The 20,667-nt window shown below is 46.0% G+C and overlaps 1 protein-coding gene across 1 annotated transcript; it reads right to left on the bottom strand.

Annotated features, from left to right (window-relative positions):
- Positions 1-4,288: 4,288 nt before the first annotated feature.
- Positions 4,289-18,699, bottom strand: LOC104315206 (serine protease 55). The gene is given in 7 exon segments (XM_069806533.1): positions 4,289-4,633; positions 14,272-14,399; positions 16,670-16,917; positions 17,774-17,963; positions 18,308-18,473; positions 18,475-18,508; positions 18,553-18,699. Coding segments are annotated over 7 exon segments (1,101 nt in total). The 5' UTR covers positions 18,585-18,699; the 3' UTR covers positions 4,289-4,330.
- Positions 18,700-20,667: the final 1,968 nt, after the last annotated feature.

The raw sequence follows: 20,667 nt of genomic DNA, 5'->3' as shown, positions 1-20,667 counted from the left end.
GTATGATCTGCCCAGAGATGGCCGATCTGGTGCTCTTGAAGTACACGGGCAGTTCAAGCATGACTTAGAAAAGCCACTCATGATCAGCAGTGTGGGCTGTCACAGGACTGCGAGAGAAGCCAAAACCAGAGGGATTTCCCTGGCAATGAAATGCTCAAAGACTAAAAATGGCAACTGAGCAAAATCCTTCAAGCAGAGTAGGTGTTTTTTCAAGGTCAGCAAGCACAACTGCTATGCAAAGGTTGGGCACTGCTCGGCACACATCCAGCACGCTTGAGCATTCCCACACTGCAGGGAAAAGCGTGGTTGTATTTCTGGAGTACATTTAGGGATGTCAATGGCTTGGTTAGGCACGGCAAGGGCTGCCAACCTCTGTCTTGTATTCATCCCAAAGCCAAGCTCTCCTTCAGACCATAATCCACCTACTTGAAGCATCTCTTCAGCCTCACACCAGAAGAGTTCAGCAGTTCTTGAAGAAATCAAGTAGTTCGATACTGTCAGTAGTGTTTTCTGTCCCAGAGCTATCTTCACTTTAGTTAACAGCAGTGATTAATCACTATCACAATTCATGCATCCCAGGAGACATCCCTGGCTTTTAGTTATTGTCATGCTTACAGAAGGGTAAACTAAGTCCTTAGCCTGAAAAACGGCTTGTCCAGAAAGCCACTTGGGAAGTCACTGGGAAATGTGGGAATGGGTGCAGATCCACTGCAGCCTTCGGTCTCCAGTTCTAATCTACTTTACCATCAACAAAAGACACAATTAAAGACCTGAGCAATGATTTTTACCATCTCTACAGATGCTTTTTCACTCATCGCCTGGTAGGTGCACAGAAACACAGGAGAGAAATAAGCCCTCTGCCATCTTGCTTGGATTGAAGCTAGACAGCTAAAGACACATACGCAAAGTCAAAACACTTCATGCAGTGCATATCAACCAACAAATGGATGCCAACGGTTGTGGTCACATCTGTGTGGCCATCTGCCTTCTCCTCAGAGGGACAGAGGCGCCCACGATGCTGAAGGGAGCAGGAGAAGACAAGTCTATGGTTTTCATTGTGTCTTATCCCTGTGAGGAAGCACAGGCTGGAAAAGGAGAAAATGGGAAATCTCTGTCCCTCTAAAAGGCTTGTGCTGGCAACTGTTTTGTCCTCAGATCACCCATGTCACATCTACTGAGAAGGAGCTGGGCGAGAGAAGTCTGGGATTATCACCCTGAATAAAGATTGGATTTCTACAGCGGTAGTTATGACCTTGGACTGATGCTCTTCCAACCCTCCTTCTCTGAGGTGGAGCCACACGACTGTCTGTCTTGCTTGGAGCCCTCCCCACTTCTCATCTGCAACCAGCTTTTGCTGCCAAAGTTGCACAAACACCATCATCTTCAAATCTTCCATCTCTCTGCTCAAAGTTGCGTGCAAACAGCCAGCTGGGATGTGGCAGGCAGGGAAATGCGCCTATATATACAGAGCCCTTAATTTCTGCAGAACTAAGCCAAAATTGTTTTGGTATATTGGCTTTTAAATTGCTACCTTCAGTGCTCACGGGAGGTGCTTTTGTTCTTAGCTCCGTAGCAAAATGTGCAAGCAAGGCCTGACTACCTCTTCTCTGTCTCCTTGAGTACCCATATCCTCATATTTTTGTGCCTTGAATCCCCTTATGGATGTTTCCCCAGGTCTTTAAGCATTTTTATAGCTGCCTTGTCTTCTGGTATTTGCTGCTAAAGGTGTAGTGCCGAGAACAAAATCAGTATTTTGGGGCACTGCTTTGCATCACCATGCTCCATGCAGCAGCCTCTTGGTTTATGTTGGCCATTTGTTGCTCATTGAGCAAAGGATATTGAAAGAAACGTATTTCTTTTGCCCAGACCGCTTGATGGTCTCTCCATTTGGCTGACTGCACATGAAGAAGGGGTATCTGGAAAGAGGGAAGGAGCAATAGGAAATTTGCTGCATATTAAGACAGAAAATTAACATCCCGAACTATAGCCTGAAGCATAAAAGTTGAGGTAGTTCAATTTGGAAACTTTTCACTTAGATGATCTAAGTGAATATGGAATACAATAATGTAAGAAACATAGTACACCAATGTTGTAAAGCTTAAAAAATTAATGGGTCACACTGAAATGTTAATGACAAAACCGATATATTGCATTTTGATTTTGTGTGACTCCAGCACATTCCCATCAAATCCATAATCAAAAGTGATGTGCTCTCTCAAAACACAAATACCTTTGAAACAAAATACAGCATCAACCTGTTTTCATCAGACCTACTTACAGCACAGAAATATTAAACAAACATTTCCTTTCTTGCCCTAAATAATGAACATACATAATGAGTGTATGTAGTAGCAAAGATTCATTCACTTTAATGAATTTTATGATGTTTCAAATAAGGAGGAAAAAGTCTCTTCCCTGTTTATTACTTTGCAGCTACATAGCTGGTCTTAATTTGCAGAACTGATGCTTCCATAGAACAAAGTGAACCACTTTCATTTTCTCAGTTTACAAGTAGGGAAACTGAGGCACGAAGCACAAACTTTCTTTCCCCAAGGCCATTGAGTAAATGAGCAGCAGGATGGATCAAAACCTACAGCAGCAGTGCCCTGCTGTAACCAGTGAGTAGCATCACCTTCGTTTAACACAGACCCTTAACAGTATGCAAATGCTACTGATGGAAAAGACCTACTGAGTCCTTCTGCAGTTCCCTGTAAGTGCAGGTTTTTTCCATGCCATGTGCTGTAGACAAAAGTGCTTTATACAATCCCTACATTAAAATAATTCAAACAGGAGGACATCTCTCGTTTCCTTTGGGGGAAACAATTCTGTAGCTGAATAGATTGCAGCATTAGGAAATATTTCCTGATGTCCAGCCCCTGCCACAGCTTCTAGAATCTGTTGATATATTATTAATAGAAAGGAAAATAAATATAGGTATTAATGCCAGCAGACACTGTCTACTACTAATAGCTGCTAAAGTAATATATTCCCCTTGTTTTTAGCTTTTATTAGTCTTTTTGCAAAGGGTTACAAGACCTTTATGCATCCATTAGCCAGTCAGTCATGTGAAATTAATGTGGAGCAATTTTCATAAGCATTACTCAGAACTAATAATAATTAAGCATTATTTTCTGCTCAGATAACACAGAAAATAAAGTCTGACTTTTATGCCAAGATGGGTTTGCATTAGCTTAAGGTAGATGAATTAATTCTCATTTACAAGGCTTCTCCACCAGCTAGCCAGAAAATATCAAGGTAATTAAAACCAATTTGTGAGGTTCTGTCCCATTGCACATTCACTGAGTTTTATCATTGCTGCAAATTACAGGTGCTTTTATGCCATTGCAAAGGTGGGACATGAAGGAGACCTTGCTGCTTGCCTCCTTCCCCATCACTTCCAAGAAAAGCAACCTCCTTGTGAAGACAAGTACACATTTTGCAATGCACTTTGCTGCCGGCGAAGCAATGAAGGACCACGCGTTGCATGAAGGACCAGCTCAGTCCCAGCTCAGGCTGGGATGTGGGCCCCCAGCAATGCACATAAAAGGCCTCTAACACAGAAAAAAATAATGCTATTTCCTTTTGATTTACCATTTACTTGCAAAGGATTAAAGTTGGCTAATTACAAAGCCAAGGCGTTTCTGTAGACAGCATTTTATGGATAGCTCAGCCAGATTTTTCTCTGTTGCCTTTAACAACCAAAACCCAGCATAAGACTGATTAGTTAGATGATGCTACACCTTCCAACACTGCCCAAAAGAGTTCTTGCCCTTTTTGTAGCTTAAGGATATACTGAATATGACATGTAGTCATGTCCCAGCAGCTTGACGTATCACCTGAACAGCTGCTTTGGTCCCTGAAGATGCCTTTAGCTTGGGCCAGCTGCAAGATAGAAGATACATTAGTCCAGCTAATAATTAGCTGTAAGATACGTTAACCCAGAGCTATCCTACCAACAGTTAAGTTAATATGCAACTGAGTAAGCTAAGACCTTTCTTAGGGTTTCAGTTTTCCAAGGGGAGCAGTTGCTTCAGCTGCCACATCTTGACTTCGCATGTGAGCTTAGCAAAAAACAGGGCCTGATGTGACCCACCAGTGTGGAAAATCTGTTTTTTTCAGAGGATTATGGCCTCTCTTGTCAGTGTCCTGGGCTCTCTCATTCATCTCTCTGTCCTCTGCATCGCTTCCTTGCCTCGCTGTGCCATCTCATTTTGGCATCTGTGTCCACATCAGTGAGATGGAGCAGGTTGACCTGAGACATGATTATATGGGTCAGCAGCAAAAGAAGAATGAGACAGTAGTTCTTTTATTATGCTTTGAAAAATCTTCTCTAGAGTAATCTAATTGCTATTAAAGAGATAAATAAAAGGAGGCGACACTCAAGAAACACCAGCTGTGTCTCAGCCCTGGAAAGAACCACCTCGCCATTTGCATGGTTATCCACGCCTTCAATAAAGAAAGGTTTCCCCCTTATGGCTGTTTCAGTCTCGATCCAGCCACGGTAGCTGTAAACAGATATTAAGATCTCATGGTTTGGCTTTTCTGCACAATCTTCTCCCCAGCTGACGATGCCAACCTGAAACCACTTCATGGTGTTCCAGTAGCTGCAAACCAGAGGTCCCCCGCTGTCCACCTACGGCATAAGGAGGATGTTACAGCAGGATCAAACCTCTCATAGCAGCTGAGAGGTGCCCACAGGCTGACTGGGACAATCAAACTCTTATCTTAAGTGCTATGCAGACCCTGCTTTAAAGAAGTTTCCTTCCACAGTGGGTTTGAATCTTTTTTCTACCCTGTCTCCAGTACAAGTGGCAAATAAATTCAATACGAACCCATTTCCCGAGGCAGCCAGCTTTCCTGGGAAATGTTGGCCTTCTCTCTTTGCACACTACTTTGAGAAATGTTTTTGTCGTTAATGTATGAACCCCTTTCCGCCAGCAGCTACCCTGTGCTAACACACATTAATTAATGAGTAAGGAAGCGGCTGTAGTCCCCTGTGCAACTCATCAGCACCCGCTGAAGTTTATGGCTGAATTCCTACTCACTTCGCTAGATGGAGGGCCCAGGTCATTAATATGTTTATCTTTTTTAATTTTTTTTTTCTATTTTTCTTTTTAGTTCAATATGCATACAGGAGGGAAAAACTGAGATAAATACAGAGCAAATGTTTCTTCAGCATTCAGTCATAGAATCACAGAATCATTTAGGTTGGAAAAGACCTTTAAGATCATCCAGTCCAACTGTGAATTCAATACTGTTTGCACTGCAACGGTGTTACTGTAGCTATGTGTCTGCATCTCAGCCAGTGCTGCTGGACCCGCTTCAGACTCAGGATCTAAAAATGTTTCCCGACCCTGTTTCAGCCAAGAATTTTCGTGAATGGCAAAAGTGACCTTGCAGTGACCTTGGATCCATGCGTTATCAGTGTCCTTGGCGATGGCATCCTGTTTGAATGAATGAACATCTCCTAGGCTGTACGCATAATTAAATTACTGGGAATTTTACTGCTAATTCCCTTAGGGCAGGAACAGGCCAAACGTATTATCCTGGTAGCGAAAGGAAGGCACTTCGAGCCTCCTACACAAAGATAATAAATGAAGTCGAGAGGGTGGGAGCCATTCACAAGCCAGCGGTGCAGCAACGGCGGACGATCCTTCATCAGTGATATGTCGGGATGTATCGTGACAGCGTTTCCTTGTAAAGGAGATTTTTAGCACAGGCAGAGTCCCTGCACACCATTAGGGCAGATCGGTTTCAGAGTGTCCAATTTGGAGGCTGTTCACACTTGCAAAGGACCTTTCTCCCAGGGCACTTAAATACCAGTTTATTCCTGATACCTTGTGACTATCCTTGGGGGGAGAAGTCTTATCATATTTCATAGCTGAGAAAAACCACAGCAGAAAAGGGATGCGATTTGCACGAGGCAATGGCAGAGCCAGGAATCCCTGTTTAAACCACACATCACGCAGTTTTCCTTTCACACCAGATCTGCTTTTCTCTGTTGCCTTCTTTATCCATGTTCATTTTGCTCTCTGCCCGCTCGGCGGGGAAAGGGAGAGCTGTCTGCAGGGCTTGGGGGTCTGTCAGCTGTGGAAAGCGATTTAAAACCTGGGCAGAGAGGGAGTTAGGCAATGCTGTGAAAACCCAGGCAGCAGCTGCAAATCCATTTCTCTAATCCACAAGCCCTGAGACCCAAATCCTGCTTCAGATCCCTTTCCACATGGGCTGAGCTGGTCTGCTTCATGGGTGCAACTTCTAACATGCCATTTCTCCTAACTTCAGCTATTTAACCCAATGATTTTATCACAGAATGGGCTAAATCATCCTCTCCATGTGATAATCTCGCCCACATATTTATAGCAGTGATCCAGATGAATCAGTAGCCTGTTTTTTATAGGGCAAAAGATAGAGAAAATAAACTCAGTTCCTGGACACTTCTGAATATCTCTGCATCCACCTTAAGATCTCAGAAACGCTGGCCCAAGATTTTCCATCCTTGTGTAGGAGAGGGTGTGGGAGGAGCAAGTTTTGAGCAGTGGTACAATTATCTCAGCTCTGTGATGTTTCCAGTAGCACTAATTTAATGAATGCTCAGGTTAACGACTCTGAAGATCGAAGAACTTATTAAATGCTGCTTTCAGCTTTCAGCGTCCTGTATCCTGGTGGTGAAATACTTCTGGTCAGCGACACACACCAGATACCTGCTCCTGCTCTTTAGTCTCAGTGCCAAGTTTCTGGACAGAAAAGGACCTAAAAATAGTATCTTTGCCTCTGTTGCATGTTTCTTGTCAGCTGGAGGATGACTGAAAAGCAACCACATCAAATCAGATCTGGTGCTGAACTCAAGCCTTCCACAACTGCATGTTAATCCTTCCATTAGGAGAGGTGAGAGCCATGATATATCTGCCCATAAATAGTTCTGGGTTGTATAAAAACTGTCACCGACTAACAAGGCGCTTTGTTCACTGAAGCTGATCAAAAGTTTCATCCTTTTCACCACAGCTAAAGCCTTTTTGTGAATATCAGGAGCCTTTCTGCTGACTTAGTGGGCTTTGGATCAAGGGCGTAATCTTCTTCCGTTCATATTTGTATTCGTGTCTGCAACATGGTAATTGATCAGAACAAACACGTTCAGCCACATAAATCTTCTTAGATGGGAGAAGCTCTGGGGGAGGGAGGACAACCCATCTGATACTCATTAGGTGGATACACAATCCTTGCAAGTCATTGCTGGTTTCATTTTCATGTTGGTAAGCTCTGTGTAAATTGGAGAGAATCAGCATGTGAATAACAACACTTGCCATTAGAGCTGCCCTGGATGCAGGAAGTAAAGGCTTTTGCAAACAGATTATTTCTTCAGTTTTTTTCACCATGAAGAAGCTGTCTTTAGGGAAAAGTGGAAGGAGGCAGGCTACAGCCATTTTTAGCGTGCAGGTATGGAAAACGAACCAGGTTACACAGGGCACCTGGACTCCTTTCATGGGATCCCTTTGAGACCTCAGGTGAGAGCCTTCAGCTACTCTGCCCCTCCATCCCCTTGCTGGAAAATGGGAGAACAAGACCGCCCAACTCCATCCCCACTGATGTCCGCAGGGTCCATTAGTAGCTACGGTGGCACGGACTTAAAGGCGGTTATAATGCATCTGGCCAAAGACCCATGTGGCCCAGACTCCTGTGTCTGACTGTCATCTGTAGCAAGTGCTCAGGGAAGAGAATGAGAAACAGGGCAAGTATTTACAGAGTTGTATTTACATCACAGTGGTTAATAGCCTTAGAGAGATCTTCATCCAGGAAGTTATCTAATTGCTTTTTGAATCCATTTATCCCTTAGGATAAATACCCACAACATCCTGGTCAGTGACTTCCATAGTTTAATTATCTGTTGGATGAAAAACCACTTCCTTCTCGTTGTTTTAAATCTGCTGCCTGATACGGCCATCTGACACCCCCTCCTTCATGTATTTTGAACAGTAGTGACAAGAGGACAGCTCCTGACTGTCCTCTCCTTGCTGCTCAAGACTTTAGAAATCTGTGTCATGTCCCCATCAGACAAACTTTTACAAGCCTCAGAGTCCTGCTCTGTTATTCTCCTTTCCACCAGAAGATACTCCGTGTCCCTGTTCCTCTGCTCTTCTCTTCTAATACTACTCCTTTCTCAAGATGGGATGGACGGGAATCACACACAGAGCACACAAGACGTAGACTCCCAAGATTAGTGCCCTGGCATAACACACATTTGCTTTGCTACCTATTTCTTTCCTAATAATTCATAATGCTCTCGTTGCCTTTTAGACCTCCACAGAGCCTCATGCTGATGTTTTTGAAGGACTATACTCAGTTACTCCAAGATCTTCTTACATGGCAATAGGTAATTTAGAGCCTTTTATTGCATGCATACAGCTTGAGTTGCTTCTCCCTACAGTCATTACTTTTCCTTTATCAACAGTGAACTGCATCTGCTGTTTTAACCTGTGTCACTCAGCATAATGAGATCCTGCTGCACCTCTGCACGGTCAGTTTTAATTTTGACCACTCTGAGTAATGCTGTGGCATTGGCCAACTTGGTCGTCTCAGCATTCGCCCTCCTTGAACATCACAATTCCTTGCACGGATGCCAGCACCGGTCCCCTTGTAAGCCCTTTCTCCGGTCAAATCCTTCCTCCGTGCTGCCACCCTTTCAAACGGAAGCCATCCTACTTCATGACAGCTCAGTTCCTCCGTGAGCCTTCGGTGAGAAATCTTGTTAAAAGAGTTTTGGAAATCTCAGCGCGTTATATCAGCTGGATCACCCTCTGCCACATGCTTGTGACTCCTTCAAAGAATTTAAATCTGCCTGTGAGTCATGACTTTCCCTTAAAGCCCTGTTGACTCACTGTAATTGAATGAGAAGCGGCTCCTCTGAGTCATCGCACCCATTCCCCCACTCTGAGGGCAAGCACACAGTAGCTTTTGTGTTCAGCTGGATGCAAAGATATTCTGCTCCCCACAGCTTCCCCCACCAGGCACACGAAGTAATGCTGGACCCCCTTGCTGCAAACCAAACAGCTTCAGTTTGAGGGACCAAACCCAGAGGAAGGAAGAAGAAGAGACATGCGACATCATCAACAGCCCCGGTCCTTGCAATAGGAAGGAGTGTGTTTCACAGATCAGACAATTAAGCCACCACGGCCTGAATGTGTTCACTTGTCAGCCCATATCATAAAATGATAAAATGATGAAAAGCCTATAAAACCATGGGACATAGGAAAAGCGTTCTGATTCTTACGAGCTGCACATCAAAGCACCCTTCAGAAGAAAATTTAAGAGACTGCCAATGCAGAAACACCTTTCTACTACTCTGTTCTGGGGCTTCCCAGGATACCTTCCTACTTAAAGCAATCTGTCCCTTAGGGAAAAAACCCACCTCATCATGTCAGCAAAAGTTCAGTGATGGAGAATCCACCACGAGAATGGAGAGTGGATCAGTCTCATCACTATTAAGGTAAGGTACAATAGCAAAGTAATTTTGTACAGTTAGTAATAACTTTGAACTGAAATGCGGTTAGCTTTGACTCCTGGCCCCCTCCTGATAGGCAGAAGGGCCTATAACCTCAGAGCTCATACAGATACTCACCCTCCCTACAGACTGCAGTCAGACCATCATCTATCCACCTCCATTCAGATACTTTGAACAGCCTGAGGGACTGACCACGCTTCCCTGGTTTGTGACCTTTTCCTTGCATCTGTCGCAATTTACCTACACGGACCCAATTTTCATTTGCAGACTTTTTCTTTAAAAAATTCTATTTCGTAAGTCTTCCTTTGCAGTTTTGGACCCACGTTAGCACCACTAAAAGGCTGCAAGAGCTTGTAAAAGGATGCAAGAGCTTTTGTCACTTCTGCACTCTTATGCACAGATGAAGCGAGGGTGCTCAGGGGTGACTTCAGCTCCAGACCGATCACCTCTCCTTGGTGTTTCCAGTGCAAGTGTCAAGCTCCCATTGCAGTCTCATTACTGGCACTGGGACATGGTTTGAGATGGGGGCAGTGGGAAGCCAGGGGGGTAACCTGGGATATCTAAAATAGCACTGGAGACTTAGATGTAGGCAACTGTCCTGCCTTGGAGCCGTGTCTCCCTGTGACCTAGACACCTTGTTTTTAGTAAATGGGGAGCAATAAGCACTCATACAGGGATTTATCTCGTTTTATAATAGGTGGTTAAAACAGTCTCAATGAATGCATGTCAGAAGAGCTTTTTTTCTCCCTATTGATGGAAAGACGACTCGGTAGCTGCAGATGGCTACAGAAAAGACATTTGTATCTCGCTGGGTAAATCCCACCCAGGGTAGTACAACAACTACTGCTATCACTACAGCTACGAGGGGTGAGAGCCCTGAGCGCCCCAGGTGTTGTAAAGGGAATTTGCCCTTTCCAAACTGCTGACAGTATATGTGGGCAGGTCATATTGCAGGTGAAGGAAAGAGGTCCTTCTCTGCCTTTTTCACACAACTAAAGAAATTAAACCCCAGAGCCTTAGACGCATCATTTCAGACATTCATCAGAGATGGCCAAGATCACCTCCGGCTACAACTAGTGGAAGGGGGTAGATGATACCTTCAGCCCATGACTCAGATCAGCCCTACAGAGTGAAGCTGAGCTGGAACCATCCCACTGCTTGTTTGTGGCTACACAACGGTTCCTTCCCCTGAAAGTCAGGCCAGGGAGTGGGCCCCTCTTCATCCGCTGCTGACCTGAACTGTACGTGAACTGTGACTTCCAGCTGAACACACTCTCTGCCCTAATCACCCCATCGCAGAGCTACCCCCACAGACCTCCTTTGCAGAAACTCTCTGAAATATAATTGGGCCATTTACTGAATTTTGTCTGGATAGGCAAGACGCTGAAGAAGCATTTGCTTTGTGAGTCCCTCATACTCTAATTATTGTTCAAGCTGCCATTGCATCAGAGCCTAACAAACGATGCTTAAGAAAGCAAGGAATTAGACATCAATTGTGGTTCATGGGGTCATGGAAGAAATGTAGCGCACGAAAAAATAACACATAGGCCATCTCTAGCGTCTGTTCTTTAGCACTTGTACCCCATGAACATCCATTAATGCTAATGTTTATGACTAAATAGAACTATAAGTCAATTACAGATCCTGTTAGTGTTAATTCACAGTCAATCTATATATTTGTCTGCAGAACCACTAGGGAATGGTATACAATAGATTTTTCTTTTTAAGTGAATGGATTTTTTTTTAAAGTACAAATACTCAGGAGCTCTGCTATTCAATCTCCTTGACTTATTATAGGAATATGGTCAGTGATCCACAAATTAGTCTTGTCTGGTACTAGTATGATGGCAGCTGGTGAAATGTCTCAGCCTTTCTATTCGTGTCCTGTTGCCACATGGGGGTATTAAGGCAGTGGTCAGTAGAATAAAACTTCTGCACAATGCCTTGGTGAAGACTTCTGTGTGGCTCTAGTTACTCATATAAAACAGCTTGCTGCAACGGGGAAAATCTAGCACACAAATGGCACACAGTCCAAAGACCTAGGATGGTAATCCTTTGTACCCAGATCAGGATCATGTGGGCTTACAACCTTGGGTCTAGATGCAACTTGCCCAACTTAGCATGGCTTCGGACATGAACAAATGTATCCTGATTGTCAGCAAACCTCAGAAAAGCTTAACATAAGGCTTTTATCTACTTCATGTCCAGACATGTCATGCACCTCTGCAGTGCATGGCTTCCAGATTTACCGACCATAGCTACACCAGCAAGCTCAGCATCTTGTTCCCTGACCAGGGGTCTCTGCCTTGCCTGTGCTGCTGCTCCTTCCTAGCCTCTAAACTGGGGTGACAGCATCCAAAGTGATCCTGCCCCATCCCTGGAATCATTCAAGGTCAGGTTGGACGGGGCTCTGAGCAACCTGATCTGGTTGAAGATGTCCCTGCCCATGGCAGGGGGTTGGAACTAGATGACCTCTCAAGGTCCCTTCCAACCCAAACTATTCTGTGATTCTGTTGTGGGTGGCTCCTGACCCCTACAGAAGCTTGAGCTGTGTCTGGAAGTCATCCAGATTACAGCCAGTTGGTATAGATGAAAACTGTGCCCAGGGCTGCTCCACCTCCCTGACAGTGCTGACTTTGTAAAGGATTTAGGTATTTTGGAACCTGGCCTCATTCTTATTTGACACAAACCCCATAATCTTTATAGACAAGCGTAGCAGGATAGATTGCACTGTCTACAGTGTGCCTCGCTATCTGCCCAGGGCAGATGAGTTGGGTGTCCAGTGGTCCATGCTGCAGAGCAAGCATCAGGTTTGGACCTGGCTTCCCAGTTCATTACTGGGCAGCCTACTACGGGCAAGCCCCCAGATTTCTGAACCAGCCTAGCAAGGCCAAAACCTGCCCTACCTGACTTCAGTCAGCACTTCCCAGAAAACCCATCACCTGTTTCTCTCCTGAAGAGCTCCACTAGCCTAGGGTATGGTTTTGTCTTGCTCTCATTATTTCAGTTCGCAGGACATTTCTGCCTGGTCAAGCTTCCACTACAAGTGCGCAGTCGCTGGTTTATGAGCATTATCACACATTCAATCATTGTGTACCTCCACTGCTTGGAAAGCTCACATTTCTAGTTCATTTCTCAGAAGACTCTAACATTATTGCAGATCAAAATAGCACCCTCATCAGCTTTCTGACTACAGGAGATTCATTTTGCTGGGTACAAGTGCTCTTGCTGTTTCACCAGCATAATTCAGCCGCAGAACTTAAGGCTGGGCTGGGAAGTGCATTCTTTAATTATGTTAATGTTATCCTGTGGCAGTTTTCTTTTTAAAATTTTTGATTGAATTTAATGGAGGTGAAAGTCACTAGATGAATGGTTTCAGAGACAGATGCTCTCTGGCTAATCAGAAAATGATTTTGCAAAGCAAACTTCCCCTCCGCTGCCCAGCTATGGGCCCAGCTCGCAATGGCTTGGCAGTCCATGGTCCCTGTACCTGCTGTCTTTGCCTAAAGGGCAGGGGATCTCTCTCAGGCCTGGGTGTTGTTTTAGTTCCCTCAATGAATGATTCCTACAGGATGAAGCTCTGCATACCTGTCCATCTGTCCCACTGCAAACACATGCACACATCTAAGAAAACCCTTGCCCGGTGGAGGATGGAGACCTTAGTCCTGAAACAGAGGCTGAAGGAGAGCCCAGTCCTCACCAGGCTCTCAGAGGAGGGGTTGGAGGTTGGATGCTATGAAAGAAAAGGTGTTTGTTGGCTTTCAGACTTTGTTTGACATCCAGACAGCAATTCTGCAGGGTGGAGTGTGTTCTGAGGCCACAAGTTCTGAGTGAGGTTTTCCCACATTTGGGCGTTTGTGTCAGCTCTCTCCCCTTAGCAGTCCCTGATATCAAATACCACTTGAAGTCTTTATAATTTAGCTTGAAAAGTCCATCATCCTGTATCACGAACTCATTGCAATAAGACATGATTAGTTCCAGCACCCACAGACCAACCTGCTGTGTTAGCAAAGGACATTTGGGTCAGAGCCAAGACCGCACCTGAGAAAGGTTCCTAATATTCAAATTAAATGCACCTGGATTAAAGTTGCTTCCCAATTCTTTTGCTTTGACCCTCCTGGACAAACTTTTCCTGTCTCCTTTCAGTATTTAACCTGGTGGTAGAGCAGCACTGCCTGGCCCAGGGCTGAGGGGACACGAGGCAGGAGGAGGACGCAGCCCATGCTGTGCTGAGCCCTCTCCACAGGGATGCGAGACCTCTCCTCCCATCTCTCCCACCACTCCACAGCTTGGCCACAGCAGACGCTGGGTTTTTAAATTGCTGTGAGGTAACAGTCCAAAATCCTGTGCCTAGAGCCATCCAAAACGGTTTCCTATCCAAGGGCGCTTGCTGGGAACCATCCTTTTCCCTCGCTCCCCCTTTCAGCTCACGGTTTCCCTTGCAGAGCTCCTGTCTCTCTCGGAGCAGGGAGGGAATCGGGGCAGGGGGGAGAGCATGAGAGGCTCATCCACTCAACAAGGTGTTTCATTTCCAGCACCGCTCCTGCCTTCCAGAGCCCCAGGAGCCCTGCACCCCCGTTGCCTGGGTCAATATGCCTTTGCAGGCAGTTCCTTGGCCGCTGGGCATCCTGCCCTGGCCTCCTGCAGAGAAGCTTTAGCAACCCCAGGAAGCCGTAGGAAGAATCAATATTTGTTCCTGAGGTGAAGGAGCTTCTCCCCCAATGTGTCGGTGCCCCCGTAGGCAGCGTGGCCATCCGGGAGCCTATTTACTTTACCTGGCAGGCACCTCTTTCTCCTTTCTCCAGCTCAGCACACAGCATGTTCTCCTCTAGCTGCGGGATCCGCTCCAAGCATTCCTCCCTGCTGATGAGCTTCATCCGCGCTTTCTGCAGCACGTGGGACGCTGGAACCGCAACAGGTAACCAGCAAGTGAGAAGAGAAGGATTAACAAAACTGCAGAGCAGTGCAGTCTTGTAAGAGTGATATCACAGCCGGAGACCAGCCCTTGGGACTGCTCTCAGTCAAATTTGTAAAGTGTCTCAGGGCACAACCGTATGGTCACAGGTGCTTACAGAGGCTGTCCAAGTGTAAGCAAAGATAAGTTTGTGCTCTTGACTTTATGCTAGACCAGGAGGTGGGTGGGTAGGTAGGTAGAAAGGGGGGAAGTGTTAATGGGCAAATCTGAAATCCTGGCCGGTGGAGGCTTGCTAAATAGGATTTTTTTAAAATCACTTATTTTTGCAGATGAACTCTGGGATGTGGTACCCCCAAAGGGACAGCTTGTCCCGCTGGTCTTGGTGATGACCTGAGATGAGCTGCATTGCACACCTTGGGTTTCTTACTCACGTTTCTGGGGAACTCAGTTTGAGGGCCCCTTCATGGGGTCCTGTGTGAGCCCTGCAGAGGAAAGTCCACTGAGCTTTACCCAGAACAGCTGACCTTGTTATCCCCACACTCTCCTGGCCATGCCTCACCGAGGCGACCAGCTGTATTTTTTACAAAGTGGCTCTCAGGATGGCAGTACACAATGGAAATAACTGCTTTACTGTTCCCTCAAGATGGGAAAACAGAAATTGCAGTGGGCACCAGCAAGCAACAAAAAGACTGAAAATATGCAGGGCTACTTGAAAAACCCACTCATTTCACCCACGTTTCTTTTTAAAGTGAACCTGAGCCTGAAGGATAAAACTGACTTTTGGAGGAGGATACTGCTGGGGAGGAGACCTACAGAGAAACTCACTCCTCCTTCCGTACTTCACTGAGCTAAATCCTCCCAGCACCTTCGGGAAGGTGGGACTCAAAGGTAAGATCTAAAAGACAGAAAGTTGTCAGGTCCTTTTCCCAGCTAAGATAGGAAGTGCCCACAGATTCAGATGCTTTGAGGTAGGTATCTCCGAGGAGGTGGCTCTTCTTGTTGAGGTCTAATTCACTGCATTTGAAGGGGAGTCAGGCTAGTGCCACCTGAGGGGCTAGTTGAGAGATGTCCACCTACAAAAGGCTGGTAGAGATGAGAAACGACCCATTTTCCCCCATCAAGGAACAACGCCTCATACTTTTTGGTATGGCCTGTATCACGCCACCACACATCCCTCTCACCGTACTCAGCTTCTGCTGGTTTTCTTCTGAAACATCTCCCAGACAGAAGGGGTGTGTGCCAGGGCTGAGCGCGTTGACCTCACGCAGGGTGCAATTTGGATAGCAGAAGGAAGCAATGTCAACTGAGCCCACACAGCAGCATGAGACTGATCGCCGGAGCCGTGCCATGCATTTTGCAAAGAGACTAGCTAAAGAGAAACCCTGCCAAGCTGCAGAGTGACTCTGCAGCAGCCCCCTGCTTTTCTCAGAGCACGTTACCTTGGTGAAATGGGAGAGTTTCACAACTATAACACAGTGCTGTGTCCTGTATTACTGTTACGTGAGGGAAATGAAGTCTAAGAAGGAAAATGCAGAGTTTCAGAGAGGAGACAGTAAACCCACAGAGCAGAATAGTAAGGATTAAATGGGACAATCACTTACTACATCCTAGGGAGGACTGTTAAAGCCCCAAGGCACCACCCTGCCCACTCTATCCCAATTATCTCTTTCCAATAATGAAATCGCTCATTAGCCATTTAGTGACATTTGTTCAGGATAGACATTTTGGGTCACAATCAGTGCTGGAGCTACTTTCATTAGGGCTTAAATGAGAGCAATTAGCAATAGCAACCTGCTGTTCTAAACGAGTGAAGAAGAGGGGTGGCCAGTACCATTGAATCAATCCGGTTCATGGAGGCATTAAACCAAAGACAACCCTAGACCTTCATTTCCCTTATTCCAGACCACTTTAGACCCAGCTTAACTTGCCCACCAGGGTGGAGCTTGTCTTACTTAGGATGCCAAAAAATGCAAGCAAGAGGTTGCATTCCTGCAGAGCAAAGGTGGGCTCTAAGGTTTCAGCTTGAACGTACGTGCTCAGAGTACCAGGGACTTTGTTCTGAGGGTCAGGAGGTGACGGGTTCTTGCATTGAACAGAGAACTGGTGGATGTGCAGAGGCTGCGAGGGTCTGGATGTGTATACCAGGGAGGTAGGGAGTAGAAGTTAGTGTGGGTAACCCTTCCTGGGAAAGCACATCTCACTTTAAATGGATAAAAACCAGCCTCTGTTAGCAAATACATCTCCTGACAGCATCTCACCTGCACTTGTTGTTCCCCACCCAGCAACCCAGCAGTGTTGCCACGTATTGATGTCATATATGAAGGGCAAGCAGATGGGGATTTTCTCATTGCTGAACTCAATGGGATTGCTGAGCAGGATCAGAGCGATATCATTTTGCATGCTCATTCTGTCAAAGTTTTCGTGGAGGATCAAGCTGTCCGGCCTATGCTGTTCCAGCGGTCGGCTGAGGTCAGTTCCCCCCACTACAACAGTGAGATCTGGTGGCCTTATAAACAAAACAGAAGCAGTGCAGACATAAGCAAACATGAAGGCTTTCTGTTGTAAAGGTTGGTGCTTCCTTCCCCTGAGCAGGGTAGGGTGGTGCTCAGTAAATTGCAGAGGCAGGTTAGCTATAAATACCGCAGAAATCTACCCTCACTTCTAGGCAAAGCTAATTTTCAGGGGAGAGAGGTGCAGAGGGAGAACATGAATGCAACGAAGTTATAAATAGCCCAGCCGCTAATGAACAGATGGAGTGGGCTAGATCGTCGGGATCGCTGCTCCAGCCCAGCTGCTCCGGGTTGTGATGGCACAGGTCATTTGTCACCGAGCGGTCTCAGCTCTCGGACCTGCCGAGAAAAAATGATATTTGGAAGGGGCTTACAGAAGGCTGGAGTCTGCCCCTGGGCATTGCATGGGGTTGATTTAGCCAGAGACTGCTGTTTTGAAATCAGACTCTCCATGAGGTAAAGGTGTTTGCTATATGAAAACAAAGGTAATTTGGGGGTTAGCATACGCTGGAATGGAATACACCTTTTTTTAGGTGTAAAGGAAATACTTGGAGCCATCAGAACAGCATCACGGGCATTTATACAAGGCTGCTCGGACCATCCTTCAAAATATTGCCCTTCTGCATCTCCCGGTTATGCAGATTTCTGCACGTTTCTGTTGTAACACTACCTCTGATCAAAAATGGGCCTGTTTTCCCCAAAGAAGACATATCCTGTGTTCAGGGCTCTCTTTCTGGCTCAGTCGCATACATGTTGCACTAGACCTCAAGGACAGACATATCCTACACCCACAAGGAGTGATGTTACCAACCCCACTGGCCTGGGCTGTCCTCACTTCTCCTGAGTACTCACACCTCTTCCGCAAAGCAATGGGCCGCAGTTAAAATCCACAATGCGCTGATCATGGTGCCTCCGCAGATATGTTTCCCGTTGCTCTGGATGCTCACGTGCCACGGGAACTCCCCAGTCTTGGCGTATCTCCCTGCTGTGATCCTCTTGCCAGTGTCCAGAAAGGACTCGTAAGATGGTCGGAGGCCACACTCTGGGTACAAAATGAGACATATTGCTCACGTGCGGCAGTGCCATTGCCTGTGCTACTAAACTAGAGGGGCAGAACATCAGCTAAAGCCCTGGTCTATAATTATCCATGCTACCTGATGTCTACCAAAGCCCCTGGCATCACTGTAGCCTCCCCAAACCTGCACTCTGCCAAGCAATGCCCAGGCAGTTTGGGGGCTAGCAGGGCCACAGACCATTTCCCATAGGCAGGCTGGATAAAGTCCTTTCTAGGGAGTATGAGTGGAAGAGTACAGTAGCAGCTTGTAGCACAAGCCGTCTATATACGCCATCAAGTACAAGGAATAAGCCCAGGCCTATTTCATTTACCGACATGTGTATATCCTGTAGGACTACTAGCAGTTCCACTCTGCTGGTTATTTCTGAACAAAAAAAATTGAGAAGAAAAACCTGCATTGATGCTGCTGATCAGAGAAGCTACACAAAAGAGGGTAAGGAGCAGCATTTCAATCCCGGTCTTGGACCAACACTCTTCGACAACATTCAGAGCAGTGATGCTTCTGCAGACACCTCAGGACACCGTCCCCATTCCATGTTCTCACCAAAGGCAGCACATCTCTCTGCCGGGGCAACCAGGCTGTGACATCACACAATCCGCTTGTTTCTCTTGACATCAAAGTTGGATGCTGTCCTTCCTAAGGCGATGAGGGAAAGCTCAGTGATTTCCAAGAGGCTCGGAATTTCCTTTAGCTATAATAGGAGTAGGGTAGCAGTGAAATTCCTGTCTGTAACCTGGACTGACTTTCACAGGGTATTGAAATAGTGGACTTCATGAATTTGGTGCTGTAGCCCTTTTTGGATCTTGAACCACGTTCTTCTCTCCGCAGACCTTAGCTCCAGGTCATGCATCAGTTTTCATCTTCAGCTCTGAGAAGTGCTGAAGCCTATCAAACTCTGAATTAATTTTCTCTTCTTCGTTTAGACCAAGTCTATGTTCGCAGAAGAAAGAGGCAGCCCTGTGGGAGGGTAAATTTCCAGCAGTGCCAAATCAAAAGTATAGTATCAAAGATGTTAAGGCAGCCACTCCCTTCTTTCCTGTGGGCAAGGGTGGCTTACAAGACCAAATCCATCTTAAAAAAACCTAATCCATGAGGCTGAATCATTATCATTTCACCTTTACTGGTTATATCCCTGATATGCTTTGTATCTTCAGCAGCAACTGCAAGGGGTCGAGGCCAAAACTCCACCCTACAGTAATTCTGTAATTAATGCTGTGGTGGCATAATATTTTAGCGTGGGCCAATTTTAGCATCAATGGACCCATCTATGCTGATTTCTAAACCAACATATTATTTCCATCAGGAAAGGACTTAAAGAAATTCAGCCAGGTTCAGACTTTACCCTGGCTATATTGAAGACAGAATGGCACTTTCTCCAAAGACTTTCCAGCTTGTTTCAAAACAATAACTATAGCACAGAATAGGAAGGGAGGGAGGGGAAAGCGCAGAAGGGAACCGAGCAACATTTTATGAGCACCTGAATGATTCAGCATATGAAATGTTTTGCCTTGTACTTTGGAGCAAATCAGGAGTTATCCCACTGAAGTCTGACTTATGCAGAGGTTAAAAATGCATGGGATGAAGGTAAGACTTTGTTTTCCTCTCTTCTTTGCTTTTCTGTCACCTCATGCCTAGGAAATTAGATGAAAGTGCTGGTTTCCTTGACAGTGAGCACTAGAACAATTCAGTGGCAGAACACGTTAAGGACAGGTGATCAGTTACCACAGCAACTGGAAATCCCGAGCGTGATGTGGGCACATTTTGGGGCATCTCCAGAAAGACCCTAACATGGCAATCCTGCCAGAGATGGCTCCTCTCAATCTTGCCCCGGGTATAAATCTACTAAAAGGACAGGTTTCCTCTGGCTTTTGAGACTGGAATGAACTCAGCATCAGCTGAGGAACAAGGGAAGATGGGGAGCTAAAGTCTCTGGGACGGACTTCCCGTGTGTCTTTGGACAAAGCAGGCAGGACTTCAGCAGTGGATTTACAAGCCCAAAGACTGACTCTCTGATCCACATTTTCAGTTGCTCCAAGCTTGGAACAAGATCCGGTGGGTAGTTACAAGAGATCTTTGGGGAGCTGTTTTGGGCCTTTCTGAGCCTAAAACCTGAGCTGGTGAGCATGAAACATCAAACCAAGATATGGAGAGGAGTGCCATGGAGCACTATCCAAAAGGAAATCCTGTGGATTTGTGTCTCTGGGTTCCCAGCATCTGGCCTTCAAAAATGGCTTTATGTGCTCTGCTGCCCAGAACTGACACATCAAGGCAGGCTCCTACAAGCCATCCCTGAAGAAAGCACATCTGCAAGAGGACACACCAATGACACATGTTCTCCAAACTTAGTGATTAAGACAGCCTCCAAAATAGGAAACACACGACATGCTCAAGCCCACACCTCCCACTGCTCTGGGAAGTATTGCAAGCAGCAGGCTGGTCGGGTGGGACAAACCCATCCCCATCTCTCCTACTGAAGCTGATTGTCCTAGGATAGTCCATAGCATATATATAATCCATAGGAACCCATATCCATACAGAATAACCCCTGCATCCCATACATCCTTTGGCTGTAGCTTTTAGTCTCCACTCTGAGAACCCCATCGATAAAATTAAAATTTATTTTGCCTCTTTCTGGCTGTCCTGCTATTTTGACTGTACACGCACTGGGGC

This window comes from Haliaeetus albicilla, chromosome 18, assembly GCF_947461875.1.
Source record: "Haliaeetus albicilla chromosome 18, bHalAlb1.1, whole genome shotgun sequence".
Classification (NCBI taxonomy): Eukaryota; Metazoa; Chordata; class Aves; order Accipitriformes; family Accipitridae; genus Haliaeetus; species Haliaeetus albicilla.
This window is presented reverse-complemented; position numbering and strand designations above follow the sequence as displayed.